The sequence below is a fragment of the Sus scrofa genome, chromosome 5, assembly GCF_054392235.1.
Source record: "Sus scrofa isolate SSC_HxYL_T2T_F1_AM1 chromosome 5, Sscrofa_HxYL_maternal_Yorkshire_Landrace_v2.0, whole genome shotgun sequence".
Classification (NCBI taxonomy): Eukaryota; Metazoa; Chordata; class Mammalia; order Artiodactyla; family Suidae; genus Sus; species Sus scrofa.
In genome coordinates this window covers 8,451,934-8,468,285 of record NC_139387.1, presented here as the reverse complement: position 1 = coordinate 8,468,285, position 16,352 = coordinate 8,451,934, and the positions used below count along the sequence as shown (strand labels likewise).

Genomic DNA, 16,352 nt, shown 5'->3' with positions numbered 1-16,352 from the left:
TAAAGATGCTGACACTTTAATGAAAGTGAAAGCCATAATTTCACACTGAACTGGGTAAATGAGCTGAAGCTGAGGTTATCTTCTCACTTGACGGGAACAGTGGACTTTTCCCAACTTCACAGCATGAGCAGGATCTCATACAAAAAACTCAGATGGTAGAGCAGAACCCAGGTATTCTAAACAAGATTGCATGTGGCCTAATGAGGGCTCCCACGCCTCCTTACTCCAGGAAAGTGGATGAAATAAACAGTCCACAAACTGCAACTCGGTGGAGAAAACAAACTGTTCTCAGATACATTGGAAAGAGTCAAGAAATCACTAAGTGCTACCTGAGCAAATAACCACCAAAATCTATTGTGCTATACAGTACTTGTATTAACCCACCTGCTGCTTACAACTATAAGAGGAACTGTTTTACAGAGGATGAAATTGCAGCATGAAGTTTGAAGGAGCATGTTACAATCCACACAATTTGAGTCAGGATTCAAATCCAGGTAGTATGGCTCCAGAACTTGAGTGCTTAACCAAGACTCTCTAATGCCTTCAAAATAGAGTCTAGTCAGAGCTGCCCGAGAATTAGCAAGATATGAAGAAACGACCTGGCAACTAAACAAATATATTCCAGTAGAATAAAGGAAACAAGAGGAGGAAGAGGGGAGGAGGGAACAAAGCAGGGGGAGGGAAAGGGGAGAGAGATGGTATGCCCCCCCAAAGATTCCAAACATAGAAGAAAATGGAGCACAAGAACAGAAGGAAATTCCTCACAATATGGCATAACTTTTTTTTTTTTGTCTTTTTTTTTTTTGTCTTTTGTCTTTTGTTGTTGTTGTTGTTGTTGTTGTTGCTATTTCTTGGGCCGCTCCCGCGGCATATGGAGGTTCCCAGGCCAGGGGTTGAATCGGAGCTGTAGCCACCGGCCTACGCCAGAGCCACAGCAACGCGGATCCGAGCCTCGTCTGCAACCTACACCACAGCTCACGGCAACACCGGATCGTTAACCCACTGAGCAAGGGCAGGGACCAAACCCGCAACCCCATGGTTCCTAGTCGGATCCGTTAACCACTGCGCCACGACGGGAACTCCGGCATAACTTTTTTAAGTTATTGTAAACTGTATTTTCATATATTTCATTTTATAATTGTTTGTTGCTACTATTTAACAGCAGAGGGTTAAGCATTTTTATTTATTTATTTATTTATTTATTTTTGTCTTTTTGCGATTTCTTGGGCTGTTCCCGAGGCATATGGAGGTTCCCAGGCTAGGGGTTGAATCGGAGCTGTAGCCACCAGCCTACGCCAGAGCCACAGCAACGTGGGATCCGAGCCACGTCTGCAACCTACACCACAGCTCACGGCAACACTGGATCCTTAACCCACTGAGCAAGGCCAGGGATCAAACCCTCAACCTCGTGGTTCCTAGTCGGATCCGTTAACCACTGAGCCACGACGGGAACTCCGGTTAAGCATTTTTAAAAATGTTTCTTGGCCTTACATGTTTCCTCCTCTGTTTTAGGAAATGCTTTTATATCTCCTTCCTGTTTTTCAGTTGGGCTGATTTATAGGAATTCTTTATACAGTCTGGAAACTAATCCTTGTCAGTTACATGTGTCACACATTTTTCTCCTAGTTTGTGACTGTCTTTTTCACTTTTTTATATGCTATTATTTGATGAAGAGAAAATACGTTTTATTTTTTTAATTGAAGTACAGTTGATTTACAATGTATCAATGTCTGCTGTACAGCAAGGTGCTTCGGTTATACACATTCTTTTTAATATTCTTTTCCATTATGGTTTATCATAGAATATTGAATATAGTTCCCTATGCTATAGAGTAGGACTGTTTATCCATTCTGTATATACCTTACATCTGCTAACGCCACCCTCCCACTCCATCGCTCCCCCAACCCCTTCCCCCTTGGCAACCACAAGTCTGTTCTCTATGTCTGTGAGTCTATTTCTATTTTGGGGATAGGTTCATTTGTGTCATATTTTAGATTCCACATGTGTGATATCATATGGTATTTGTCTTTCTCTTTCTGACATTTCAATTAATATGATAACCTCTAGGTCTATCCCTATTGCTGTAAATGACATTATTTCATTCTTTTTTATGGCTGAGTAATATTCCAGTGTGGGGTGTGTGTGTGTGTGTGTGTGTGTGTGTGTGTGTGTACCACATCTTTATCCACTCATCTGTCAATGGACATTTAGTTTGTTTCTGTGTCTTGGCTATTGTAAATAGTGCTTCTATGAACACAGGGGTGCATGTATCTATTTGAATTATAGTTTTGTCTAGGTATATGCCCAGGAATGGGACTGCTAGGTCATACAGTAATTCTGTTTTTAATTTTTTGAGGAAGCTTCATACTGTTTTCCAAAGTGGTTGCATCAATTTACAGTCTCACCAACAGTGTAGGAGGCTTCCCTTTTCTCCACACCCTCTTCAGAATTTATTGTTTGTACACTTTTTAACGATGGCCAACCTGACCAGTGTGAGGTGGAACCTCACTGTAGTTTTGATTTGCATTTCTCTAATCATCAGCAACGGTGAGCATATTTCATGTGTCTACTAGCCAGCTCTATGTCTTCTTTGGAGAATGTCTATTTAGGTCTTCTGTCCCTTTTTCGATTGGGTTGTTTGTTTTTTTTTGTTGTTGAGTTGTATGAGCTGTTTGTATATTTTGGAAATTAAGCCCTTGTCAGTTGCATCATTGGCAAACATTTTCTCCCATTCCGTAGGGTGTCTTTTTGTTCTGTTTATGATTTCCTTCGCTAAGGCTTCTAAGTTTGATTAGGTCCCATTTATTTTTATTTCTATTGCCTTGGGAGAATGACCTAAGAAAACAGTGGTACGATTTATGTCAGAGAATGTTTTGCCTATGATCTCTTCTAGGAGTTTTATGGTGCCATGTCTTATGCTTAAGTCTTTAAGCCATTTTGAGTTTATTTTTGTGCATAGTGTGAGGGTGTGTGAGGGTGTGTTCTCACTTCACTGATTTACATGCAGCTGTCTAATTTTCCCAGCACCTCGTGCTGAAGAAACTGTCTTTTTTCCATTGTATACTCTTGCCTTCTTTGTCAAAGATTAATTGACCATAGGTGTGTGGGTTTATTTTAGTGCTTTAAATTTAAGAAGGCTTTTGTTTTTTGTTTTTTGTTTTTGTCTTTTTGCCTTTTCTAGGGCCACTCCGGCAGCATATGGAGGTTCCCAGGCTAGGGGTTGAATCGGAGCTGTAGCCACCAGCCTGCGTCACAGCCACAGCAACGCAGGATCCAAGCCGTGTCTGCGACCTACACCACAGCTCACGGCAACGCCGGATCATTAACCCACTGAGCAAGGCCAGGGATAGAACCCGCAATCTCATAGTTCCTAGTCGGATTCGTTAACCACTGCACCACGACGGGAACTCCTAAGGTTTTAAAATTTAATATATAGTTTTATTAGTTTTCTATTACTGCCAAAAATTACCACAAACTTAGTGGCTCAAAACAACACCCATTCATTATGTCACAGTTCCGTAGGTCAGAAGCCCAGGCAGGCTTATCTAGGTTCTCTGTTCAAGTCTTACAAGGCCAAAATCAAGGTGTCAGCCAAGCTGGAGTCTTATTTGGAGAGTCTAGGGAAGAATATACTTCCAAGATCATTCTGGTTGTTGGTAGAATTCAGTTCCTCATGGCTCTAGGACTAAGGTCCCCATTTCCTTGCTGGTTGGCAACCAGGAATCATGCTCAGCTTCTAAAAACCACTTGGTTTCCTTATCACTCCACCTTCAAGCCAGTAACGTGAATCAAACACTTCTCACTCTGGAAATCTCTACTTCTTCTCCCACCAGCTGGAAAAAAACTCCTCTGCTTTTAAAGCATTCATGTGATTAGATTAAGCCTACCTGGATAGGCTACCTACAATGTAACATAATCATGGGAGTGATAATTCATCATATTCACAGGTTATACTCACAAAGGGGAGGGGATTATAAAAGCAGGGGTCACTGGAGTTTACTCACTGAATTCTGCCTACCGCAGTAGTCACATTTATAAATACTTTTTTAAATAGTTTGCACTTTTGGGGTTATGTTTAAGAAAGCCTTCCCTATCCCAATGTGAAAAAAAAATTCTCCTTCAAAATATTTTGAAGTTTTGTTTTTTATGTTTAAGTCCTTACGTCCTCTAGAATTTGTTTTTGCACATGATATGAGATAGAGGCCTAAATTCATTTTTTTCAACATAGATACATAATTGCCCTGGTATTTATTATCAGTTCATCCTCTCCTCACCAATGTGAAATGTCACCTCCGTCATACACTAAGATAACATAGTTACAAAGGTCTGTTTGGGGAGCTCTATAGTTTGTTCCATGCACCTATTCTTGTACCAATGCCACACTGCCATGATTGCTATTGTTTATTCTTGTTATCTAGAAAGGCAAGCCCTCCACATTATTCCTTTTCAGGAATGTTTTAGATATGCTTGACATTTTGACCCTTTCAGATAAATTTTGGAATCAGCTCATCAAATTGAATTTTTAGAATCCTTTTAGGATTTTGATTGTAATTGCACTGAATCAATGGTTCTCCATCAGCAGTAATTTTGGTCCCCAGGGGACACTTAACCAATGTTTTTGGTTCTTACAAAAGGAAGGGATGTGTGCTAACAGCATCTTGTGGGTAGAGGCCAGAGATAATGCTAAACATCCTACACTGCACAGGACAGCCCCACGACAAAGAACTATCTGGCTTAAAATGTCAATTGTCCCAAGTTCAAGAAACCCTCCACTCAATTTATGCAATTTGGAGATAACTGATACTTACATTTTTGAGTATTTCAATAAACAATATATTTTGAACTTATAGCCAACCATCTTGCTAAAAAACTCTTAATATTTCTACGTCTGTAGATCTTTTCAAGTTTGCTATATGAAAATCCTTTCATGTGCAAATAAATTTATTTCTTCCATTTCAGTACTTAATGCTTTTTTTATGGTCTTTTTGCCATCTCTTGGGCCACTCCCACGGCATATGGAGGTTTCCAGGCTAGGAGTTGAATCGGAGCTATAGCCACTGGCCTACACCAGAGCCACAGCAACGCGGGATCCGAGCTGCGTCTGTGACCTACACCACAGCTCACGCAACGCCAGATCGTTAACCCACTGAGCAAGGCCAGGGATTGAACCCGCAACCTCATGGTTCCTAGTTGGATTCGTTAACCACTGAGCCACAATCGGAACTCCAATACTTAATGCTTTTAATTTCACTTATTTGTTTTTTTGTCAGGCTAGAGCCTCCATTATAAAACTGAATAGAAGGAGAATGGGAAACTTTTCTTCTACGTGATTCCAAATACAGTACCTCCACATACAAACATATGGAAATTTATAATTTACATTTTACCTAAATTGGATTTTTGCTAGAAAAAGTGGTCTGATACAGATTCTTTGAAATGTTGAGACTTTCTTTATAGCATATATAATCAATTATAACATCCATATTTTAAAAAATGTTTTATTTACTTGACCTATCAATAATTGAGAGATTTTTATTTTTACTATTTTTTAAAATTATTATTTTTTTTAGGGCTGCATCTGCAGTATATGGAAGTTTCCAGGCTAGGGGTCGAACTGGAGCTACAACTGCCAGCCTATGCCACAGCCACAGCAATGTCAGATCTGAGCCGCATTTGCAACCTGCACCACAGCTCAGGGTAACACTGAATCCTTAAACCACTGAGTGAGGCCAGGGATAAACCCACATCCTCATGGGTACTAGTTGGGTTCGTTACCTCTGAGCCACAACTGGAACTCCAAGAGAGAGGTTTTTAATTATCTATTATAATGGTAGATGTTTCAATTTCTTCCTGTAGTTCTATGAATTTTTTCTCTATATACTTTGAAGTCATTTTATTGGTTATATTCACATTTAGAAATGTTATGTCTTCTTGGAGAATTAAACCTTTTATCATTCTCCTTAATAATGCTCTTGGCTTTAGATTCTATTTTGTCTGATATTAATATAGCTACATTAGCTTTCTTTAATCTTTTTCTACCCATTTGTTTTCAATCTTATGTGAACTTATGCTTACAGTATATATCTGGATTTCTTTTTCCCAAATTTGATAATCTTTGCCTTTTAACAGATGAAATCAACCCATTAATATTTATCATGATTGTTAATATATTTGACTTATTTCTACCATTTTACCTTTTTAAATTTTTTTTTTTTTTTTTAAGGGCTGCACCTGCAGCATATGGAGGTTCTCAGGCTAGGGGTTGAATCAGAACTACAGCTGCCAGCCTACACCACAGCCACAGCAACGCCAGATCCAAGCCACATCTGCAACCTACACCATAGCTCAAGGCAACGCCGGATCCTTAACCCACTGAGCGAGGCCAGGAATCAAACCTGCATCCTCACGGATACTATTTGGATTTGTTACTGCTGAGCCACAACAGGAACTCCCCTGCCATTTCACTTTTTATTTCCATTTGCCCCACTTTACCTGTGCTTCTTACCTCTTATGCAAGTTAAAATTTTTTTTCATTCCATTTTTTTTTCTTGCTACTTTTGAATTTATGCACTCTACTTCCCTTCTTTTGGCATCTACCTTTGAAAGTTCATCATGCATATTATTTATCTTTAAAAGTTTAGAGTCAAATAATATCCTCATTCTTCTCTCAAAAAATACAAGGACTTCAAAATACTATAATTCTGTAGATCCACTTCCAACTAAATACCATGGCTACCCACTATTTTAGTTGTCTTTTTTTTTTTAACTCAAAAGTTAGACATTATTATTTTACACAGAACGTGTTTGTTTCATGTACATGTTGACTATTTGTTAATCACTCCTTCTTGCATCTCCACTATTCTTCTGGAATAATTTTCCTTCTTTCTGAAGTATATCCTTTAATTGCAGGTCTTATGGTGATAAACTCTCAGTTTTCATATTTATCTGTAAATGACTATTTCACCCTCAGCCTTGAATGATAGTTTTGCTGGGTACACAAATACAGGCCATTATTTTTTTCTCTGCGCTGTGAAAGTGCTATGTCACTGTCAGCTGGCCTCCACTGTAGCTGATGAGAAGAGGTGACTTTTAGTAGCAAGGTAATTGTCATTCCTCTGTAGATGTACCCTCCACATCTGAACATTGCTTTTATATTTTCTGTTTACATTGGATATATCTTCTAGTTCACTAAATTAAGTTTTTTATTTCAATGCTAGTTATTTCCATAAGATCCTATTTTTCAAATTCATACATTCATTCCTAATTATTTTTTTGAAGTGAAACAGTTTTCATTTTTGAGTTTAGTTCAACCCAAGAACCCAGGCTGTGACAAATATAACTGAAAAACTGGATTACTTTAGAAAAGGACAAATCTGGTTTTGATAGTTGTGCTTTTGTATGTGTCCTTTTTTAAAAGCTTTATTTTTTAGAGCAATTTTGGGTTTACAACAAAATTGAGAGGGAGGTACAGAGATTTCCCATATACTCTTGCTTCACACATGCAGAGCCTCCCCCAGTATCAATACTGTAATTGTATCCTTTATTAGTTAAATATTTAAATACATAGCTCTTCTATATTATGGATGCTTTTTAACATCTACAATCTGGGGGGTGGGGCTGAATATGTTCTTTGCTAATTTCTCCTGTGTTTGGTGAAGTGAATTATGAGCTCTTTGCCTGATTTTAATTGGTGGGTCTTCTATGCACCTATGCACTTGTGAACCGAGCAGGCTTTCTTCCTGCAGAGAGAACAACCTGGAATCAATTCAGGCCCTTCCTGAGTATATGGGTTCAGCACAGTGAATCCCATGCTTTCCTTCCCAATGCTCAAGGCAGGCTCAAAATTCATTTTCTTAACCACTAACAACTGCCCTTAGGCAACTCACTCTCTAAGGTCTCCTGCAGTGTCCCACAGCTCCAAGACACTTTCACCTGAGTTCACATGTCCTAGTCTTATTTTTGTTTATTTAATCAAATTAAACACCTTATATTTTCGGAAGGAGAGATCCTTGGAGACTTCCCATCCCTCTGGTGAGGCGAGAAATTTCTCAAATATCATTTCTGTATCACTTCTGTCTTTAGTTATTGGGTTTCTTGGAGCTTCTAGTAAATGTTATTGCCAGAAGTAGACCTGAAATATTTTTAGTAAAACACAGTATCTAGTACAAGTCTACTCTTATGAAAACAATTTCTCTCTAGTTATTCTTTATACATATATATATATGGGTAGAAAGATGCCTAGAACTTATGTTCATTTCATATTAATTATAGCTAGTTCTAAGTAATGGGATTGGAAGTGATTAATTCTTTATAGTAGGCCCTTTTTCTAATGATAGAGTGATTTCTCTGAACAAAAACAAAAGAAGAAAAATAAGCAGACTAGAAGCAAATATTCTAAGATGTTGATAGTTGGTTTAGGGTGGTAGGAATATAAGTTACTATTATTTTCTTTGTTTATTTTTAAATTTTAAGAAAATTACTGCTTTAGATATATCAGTGTAAATATTTTAAGAGCAACCACCATTTGTACTATAAGCCCTGCCATTGAGACTGCATGGGGTAAGGCAACCAAGTATGACTCCACATCAACTCTCTGCACAAGTTCACTGTGGGAAGTAACTAATACCAACATTGGTGCTCTTGCTTATGAAAGTATGACAAAAGTTTAACTTTTGATCTGACAGAAATCATAGACAATTTTTAGGGAAATATTTCTATGATATAGAATGCTGTTACATCTAACACAGACCAGAGTAATCCTTCTCTAACACAGGTAAAGTTCCATTGCAACGAGGACCGTTAATGAGCTCTTTATGGAAGACTGATCAACAGAGGTAATGCTTTGCTGGTCTAATTGTAAGCAATGTCTCTGGTGATCATTTTTGTAATTAGTCCCCTAAAGGAAAAGACCTGACTCTGATGCTTATAGCTCAGAGAAGCTGAGTCATCACTGGGCTTTCTATAGCTTGCTGTCTTGCCATCAAGCAATTATCCTTCAGCTCATCTCTTCCTTCAAACAACAAAATCATCTAAACGATGATACCCAAGCTATCAACCAGAATTAAAACATGGGGAAATATTCAGAAATAGAAAAAAAGGAATAGGAGTAGTGATGTCTGTATAACACCTTCTCTATAAAGTACCTTTTTTCCCTTGCTAATTCACCACAAAGAAGTGAGGCACAGCTGTTTCAGCTCTGGCTCCTAAAGCCTGAGAATCAGATTTCTAGCAATACATTCAATTTTACATTTCATTGTAACTAAATAATTTAGAAGCATCTTTAAATTCCTTCTGATGGAAATTTACCTGCATGATACCACCACTTGCCTCCATTTTCTCTAACTCCAATGTTAGAGTCATTTTCAATTTTTCTTTCTTCTCCAGTATATCATCTATGTACCCCATTTCCTTTCTATACTCTGTCTTTAAACATCACCTTTCCCTCTTTTCAATAACCCTAGAGCAGGTCCTGGATTCCCAGATTGAAACAACTGCCTCTTATAAAGCTTCTTTCGAATTTGTATCTCCTTCATTTCTACACAAAGCACTAAGAATTATCTTCCACCAACAGCTGTTTCCAGTAATAAAGCTAAGTTCTGTGACTAAGCTAAACATCCCTTCTGTTCTCCAAGGCCTACAATGGTTCCTAGTTGCTAATCATATCAAACTGAAATTTCCAAATACTGTTCATTATGTCCTTTATAAACTGTGCTGAGTACTCTCAACTATCTGCCCACATTTTTCTACATATTAAAATTTCTATTCTCTATTCCATTTAAGCTGACAACCAGTTACCATGATTAATTCATTTCTTACATATTCCTTCCCTCCATGGTAGGGACTATTTGTTGTCCCCTATATTTATTTTCTCCTTCTTCCTTAACAACAGATCTTCTTTTATCTGGGCACATGGCTATTAGTATAAAGACTACATTTCTCAGCCTTTCTTAAAGCTAGGAGTGTCCATGTAACTAAGTGCTAAACAACAGTATGTACGCCAAATGTTACAGGCAACTTGCATAAATGTCCTTAAAGGGAAGGGGCATTCTTATTTTCAACCCCTCCTCCTTCCTACTGGCGAGAAGGCAGATGTGACAGCTGGAGTCAAGCAGCCATCTTGGATCATAAAGTGCAAGTTCCATGTGAGTTTGGAGGATCCACAAGACAAAAAGAGCTCTGACGTCATGGAGAGCTATATCAGTCCTTGAACATCTAGCTCAGCCTTAAAAGAGAGAAGTTCCTATTATGTTTATACCATTACCAGTTTTGCGGCCCTGATACTGTCACTTGTGGGTGTACCTAATTTTAACTGATCCACCCATCCCCAAGTTTTCATTTGCTACTTCTCCTGTCCCAATAAGTTTTGTGTGTGTGTGTCTTTTTAGGGCCGCACCCATGACATATGGAGGTTCCCAGTCTAGGGGTCGAATTGGAGCTACAGCTGCCAGCCTCCACCACAGCCACAGCAACATGGGATCTGAGCCGCGTATGCAACCTACACCACAGCTCATGGCAATGTCAGATTCTTAACCCACTGAGCAAGGCCAGGGATCAAACCTGCGTCCTCATGGATGCTAGTCAGATTCGTTTCTGCTGAGCCACGACAGGAATGCCCCTGACAGGTTTTCTTATCATCCCCCACCCAAATGAACTGTCAGTTTCCTTTCTTCTTCTAAAACACAGTTTCAGATTCAAATGCCTACTGGATATGGTTAGTATTGCTAAGATTACTTCATCCAATTGCTCTTTTTTGAACATAAACACACACATCTATATATTTACTATATATGTGTACTATATACAGTGATGGATAAATGAAATTTCTAAGGTTTTTAATCTTAAACGAACTGTTAAGGTTTTTAAGAAATTTACTACAGCTTTTATATCCAAATATCCACGATTCACTTTATTTATTTTTTCTTTTTAGAGCCACACCTGTGGCATATGGAATTTCCCAGGCTGGGGATAGAATCAGAGCTGCAGCTGCTAGCCTACGCCACAGCTACAGCAACGCCAGATCTGAGCCACAACTTGTGGCAACACTAGATCCTTAACCCACTGAGCGAAGCCAGGGATCAAACCCACATCCTCATGGATACTAGTCACGTCCTTAACCTGCTGAGCCACAATAGGAAGTCCTACCATTCACTTTAAATAGTATTCTTGGAGTTCCCATCATGGTGCCGCAGAAACAAATCCGACTAGGAACCACGAGGTCCGAGGGTTCGATCCCTGGCCTTGCTCAGTGGGTTAAGGATCCAGCATTGTCGTGAACTGTGGTGTAGGTCGCAGATGCGGCTCAGATCTGGTGTTCCTGTGGCTCTGGCATAGGCCAGTGGCTACAGCTCCAATTAGACCCATAGCCTGGGAACCTCCATATGCCATCAGCGTGACCCTAAAAAGACCAAAAAAAAAAAAAATACAGATTCACTTCAATGATGCCATCATTCGCCAAAACTCTTTTTGAATGTCATTTTTTGAAGCAGACCAAAAGCCCATCACTAGATACAACCTCTGTGAGAGCAGAAACACACCCAATTTGCTTACCAGGCCCAGTAAGCAGTATCTGGCATACAGTAAGCAGGTACTTAATACATGTTTGTGGTATGAAAAAAGTTAATTGTAGCAAAACAGCTTCATGTGCAGGTAGACTGATTTTTTTTTTTTTTAATAGTCAAAAGACATTTGGAGTTCAGTCTCGTGAGTAAGAAGTATCATAAAGCTGGGAAACATCATTTGATGTTTTTAAAAAGCTGTGACTATAAAGCAATAAACTATATTTTCTTATATGAATCATACAAACGGCTCAGAGTTAAGCTACTTCTGCAGCAATTTACAGACTCATCTCCTAAGCTTACGGTTAAGTGTGCCAAGCTTGTTCCACTTGCAGAACAGTTACACCTGTTGCTCCTTCTGTCTAGAAGACCCAGCTATACCTGGATGTGTTCCCTCACTTCATTCCAGTCTCTGATTAAATATCTGCTTCCTCCAAAAGGTCTTCCCTCACTCTCTGGGCTAAAATAAGCCATCCCTGTCACTCTCCTTCCTGTCACTGCTTTCTTTTTCTTTATAGGACTTGACAGTATCTGACATATTTTCTATCTCTTTTGCTTATGTGTATTTAATATCTATCTCTGTTACCAGAATATTTGCTCCATGATGAAAAGGACTTTATTTTCATCACTAGCACAGCTCCAAATTTCTGCTAGATATCCAAATTTTAACTTATGCATTTAATAAATGTCTATAATGAGAGAGGAAAAAAGAGGAAAAGAAATGGAAGAAGGAAAACAAGAGGTGACAGAGAAATGGCAGAAGCGGTGAAGAAACTCTGGATGAGTCATAATTGGTTATTTCACTGTTACTTCTTTTAAGTATCAGTTTGAATTTAAGGCTTCTGTGAGCAAATTTTAGAATGTGTTTCTGTCTCTTTTGGAGGTTTATTTCAAAGGACTGGGTACCCTAAAGAAAAAGGTTCCACTACTTTTAGAAGCATTTGGTTGGTATTTACTCTTACAATTACAATGCCCACCTCTTTCACTGTCTTTCAAGATCTTGGCTGATACAGCTACGTGACAAAGCTCAGAGGTGGGCCTTTAAATGTGCTTTTGACTCTCTGTTACTCCCACTAGGCCCCTTGCTCGTGGCACAAAGGTTAACTCCTTTCCAGGGAAGTTCCCCAAGGCACTTTTCATAAATGTTTGTTCTTCCTCCAAGTGTCTGTTCCTTACACACAATTTATCAACAGGGTTTGTACTGGAGAAGTTAGAACAAAATGACACTCATTTATGTTTCTGCAAATTCGGAAGAGAAGAGAGTAGAGTTGCATTTTCCTGCTGATTTCTCTCACAACATTATAACTAAGTGCCCTGTACCCTTTTTTTTTTTTTTTTTTTTAAGTTCACTAGTCCAGATTTAAAGTTTCAGGCAAGGGGAAGGATTATATTGTCCTAGAAGAGTTTTAGAGCACTTTCAGAATTCTGAGGCACATTTTTTTAAAATGTCAATTTCTTGATTTGGAGGATCAAACAGTGGAAGTGCACACACACCAGACACCAAGTCTCAGAAGACAGTTCTCCCTCACTCCCTAGTTATGACTAACGTCTTAAAACTGAACCATGATGCCAAATAGGGCCGTCACTAGTTTAATACCTTCAAAGCTCAAAGACATGTTATTTGAATCCCAGATAACTGCATTCAGAAAATCGTCATAAAATTTTCTACTGAATAGTATCCTTCATCTTTCTTCACTACAGTACAGTCTAATATAGAAATAGCAGCACTAAAACAGCATTAATACTTCAGGACTAAAACCTGATAATGTTTTATATATTTCAGCTGTTCTTAAATGATACCTATTGCATTTTCGGCCAATGTCCATTATACGTACTTTTGTTACGCAGCCTTGCAACGTTAAGAAGTTTACACTTCTTCTCTGATGCAGGAATTTCTGGTGTAGGAGCAGAAGCACACGCTGTTGGTGAGTTACCTGTACCAGGTAATCTTTTAGGTAACGTCATGGAGTAGGAGGTACGCCGTCTAGTCCGACATGCTACTTCCCTCTCTCTATGCAGCAGTTGTTCATCCATCAGCAGTGTTATGACTTGCTTAGACTTTTCCCGGATATAATAACCTGAAAAATACATTAAGTTGCTTAAAAAATAAAATACTAATTAAGGCTACAATTACGTTTTATTATGAGGATAATTAGGAAAAAATGGAAAAGTAAGCAAAGCAAAAATACCTCTAGCAAATGTAGAGGGAAACCTAACTTTCATTAGGACTGTCAATAACTATACTCCTTTTCTTATGTTTTAAGAAGTAAATAAATACATGATGAAATCGTATCATACACTAGCATTACATTTTTTACCTTAAATATGCTATTGGATTTTCCTTTTGAAAGCAATACATACTCTGCAATAATTCAAACAATATAGGCCTACAAAGGAATGAATTAGAGCTAGATATCCTGACCTAGATGTATGACCATGACATACGGCTAAAGATGTATGACCATGACATATGGCACAGTATGATTCAAATTTGTAAAGCACAGGAGAAAATAAACCATTCTATATGTATTCAGAGGAGCAGACAGAGAAATACACAGATAGGTGGATGGACGGATAGACGGATGACAGGCGGGCAGGCAGCCAGCTAGGGGTGTACCCACCCATTGTTTATATCTGCAACTTACAGGGGTACAGTTAGGGTAGGACAAGAGAAGGGAGGGCAGCTGGCTTGTCTCTGACATCACATCTAATCAAAATAATGTAATGCCATTAATGGAGTGCCAGAGGATAGTCTAAGGCAAGAATTCTAACAATGCTGCTGTCTTTAACCATCTCGGCAACTCTGAGCCAGTTAGGTGGTCTAAGCCTGAGTTTCCTCTCTAAAAACGATTTATGCTTATCTGTTCAGTTTAATTCACAGATATAAAAGTATACTCATTCAAATATATAGTATTACTAGGATTATTCTCAACCATCTCCCTAGAAAAATGATACCTGACACATTTACTTCTCCACATCTTGGGATCAACTCATATTAACATCTCATGCCTTCCAGACATGAGAAAAGTCCCTAAAGATCCACTACCATGCTCATTTTGGGCTCCAAATGTGATGGATTAAAGTGTTAATGTTTCCAATTATAGTTTGCCAGTAGTGGAAGTAATGAGAAGCCGTCAAATTCAGGGTGTATTTAGATGACAAGAGGCCAACAAGGTTTTGTGTCAGTCATTAAGGATTGATCTGGACAGTGTCAGAAAACTTTGCTCAAGCTGCCATCTTTTCCAAGATTATTTTATCTAATCTCACTTTTTGCTCATTTCTTCTGCCCAAACTTCTTTGATAACTGCTTTAAACTACATCATCCTCAACACCCTTAATTACCTATGATTAGCTTGCAGTCTATGACCAAAAATCCCATGGTGATTTGGGCTATCGCTCTGTTGCACGATAGAAGTTTGGTGTGACTGTCAGCCCTTGGGGACAACACACCAGACCCTGCCTTCCCTGGGAAAATTGATGTAGCTCGATTTTGGGGGGATGTGAAAAATGTTTTCCCACTCTTAGCTTCACGGACTCACCTCCTTCCTCTCTTCCCCTCACTCCCTCCACTCCAGCCACCCTGGCTGCCTTATTAGGCAATCTCACCAAACTCTATCTCCTCAGAGCTTTGTGCTGGCTATTGTTTCTGCCAGGGGCCTTGGTATGGCCAGACCTCTGGTTCATCCAGGCCTCTACTCAGATGTCACCTCCTCAGAGAAGCTTTCCTTCTGCCCACCCTCTCTAAAACAGTCCCAACCCCCCTTCACTCTCTATTCCATTATCCTGCCTTATTTTTTCAACGGAGCACTGATCACTACCTAATATTATATCATATAGTTATCTGTTTACATGTTTATTGTTTCCTCACCTAGAATATAAGCTCCATGAGAATCTTCAGAAGAGTGACTGGCACATAGCAAATGCTCAATAAACATTTAGTGAATCAATAAAGGAGCAAATTACCAAAAAGTCTCAATTTCCTCCTTGACATAGTGGAAATGGAGCCAGATGGATGAAAAATACTGATTGCCCATTTACAATTTAGCTGCCTGCGAAAGTTGCTTGGCTTGGAATAATTTCTTGCCACACTTCTAGTTTGAAAATGTTAGAACTAGAAATTAGGGGACAGCTGTGAACATTCTACCTGGAGTCTGCATGGTTGGAGGGATGTGAGGACAGCCGCAACAGTTCAAAGGTAACCCACGCAGGGTGCCAGCCACAGTGATGGAGGACTTCTCCCTGCAGCATCAGGGCTCCTCCCTGAGGTAGCAGTCTGCAGCATCAGGAAGGCCAGCCCACAGCAGTGTGCAGAAAACAGGGAAGAAATCACCCAGAAGTGAACTCCCCACTCAAGGCTGCCCACTGCCCTAGCAGCCCCTCACACCCTCTCAGTACTGGAGAGGAGGAACCTGGCTGTTCTACAGCATCAAAGTTGAAAGTGAAAAAAAAAATCTGAGAACCCAATAAACCTACTTCAAGGATGAGATAAATCCTAACAATAGTAATAAGATGGCATCTACTCACTTGACCAATACATTTCCAAAAAGAATGAGTGCATAGGACTAAAGTAGAATAGCACTGAAAATAGAACAAAGTTAGGCAGCAACTGCTTTGTGCTTGATGAGAGGGGAAGAGGAAGGGGAATGAGGAGGAGAGGGAAAGGAGGAGGAGGAGAGAGAGAGGAGGAAGGGAGGGAGAGGAAGAGGGAAGGAGAGAGAGAGAAAGAGAGAAGAGGAAGGGAGGGAGAAAACAGATTCTCTGAAAAAAATTAAACCATGCAACAAATCAACATCCAAA

General features: G+C 39.2%; 1 protein-coding gene across 2 annotated transcripts in view; it reads right to left on the bottom strand.

Annotated features, from left to right (window-relative positions):
- ENTHD1 (ENTH domain containing 1) overlaps positions 1 to 16,352 on the bottom strand; it is a 102,043-nt gene that overhangs the window by 68,604 nt on the left and 17,087 nt on the right. For both annotated transcript variants that reach the window (XM_003126009.7, XM_084955215.1), the window contains exon 3: positions 13,391 to 13,633. In XM_003126009.7, the coding sequence (XP_003126057.5) occupies positions 13,391 to 13,633 (243 nt within the window). The remainder of the gene's footprint in view (positions 1 to 13,390; positions 13,634 to 16,352) is intronic.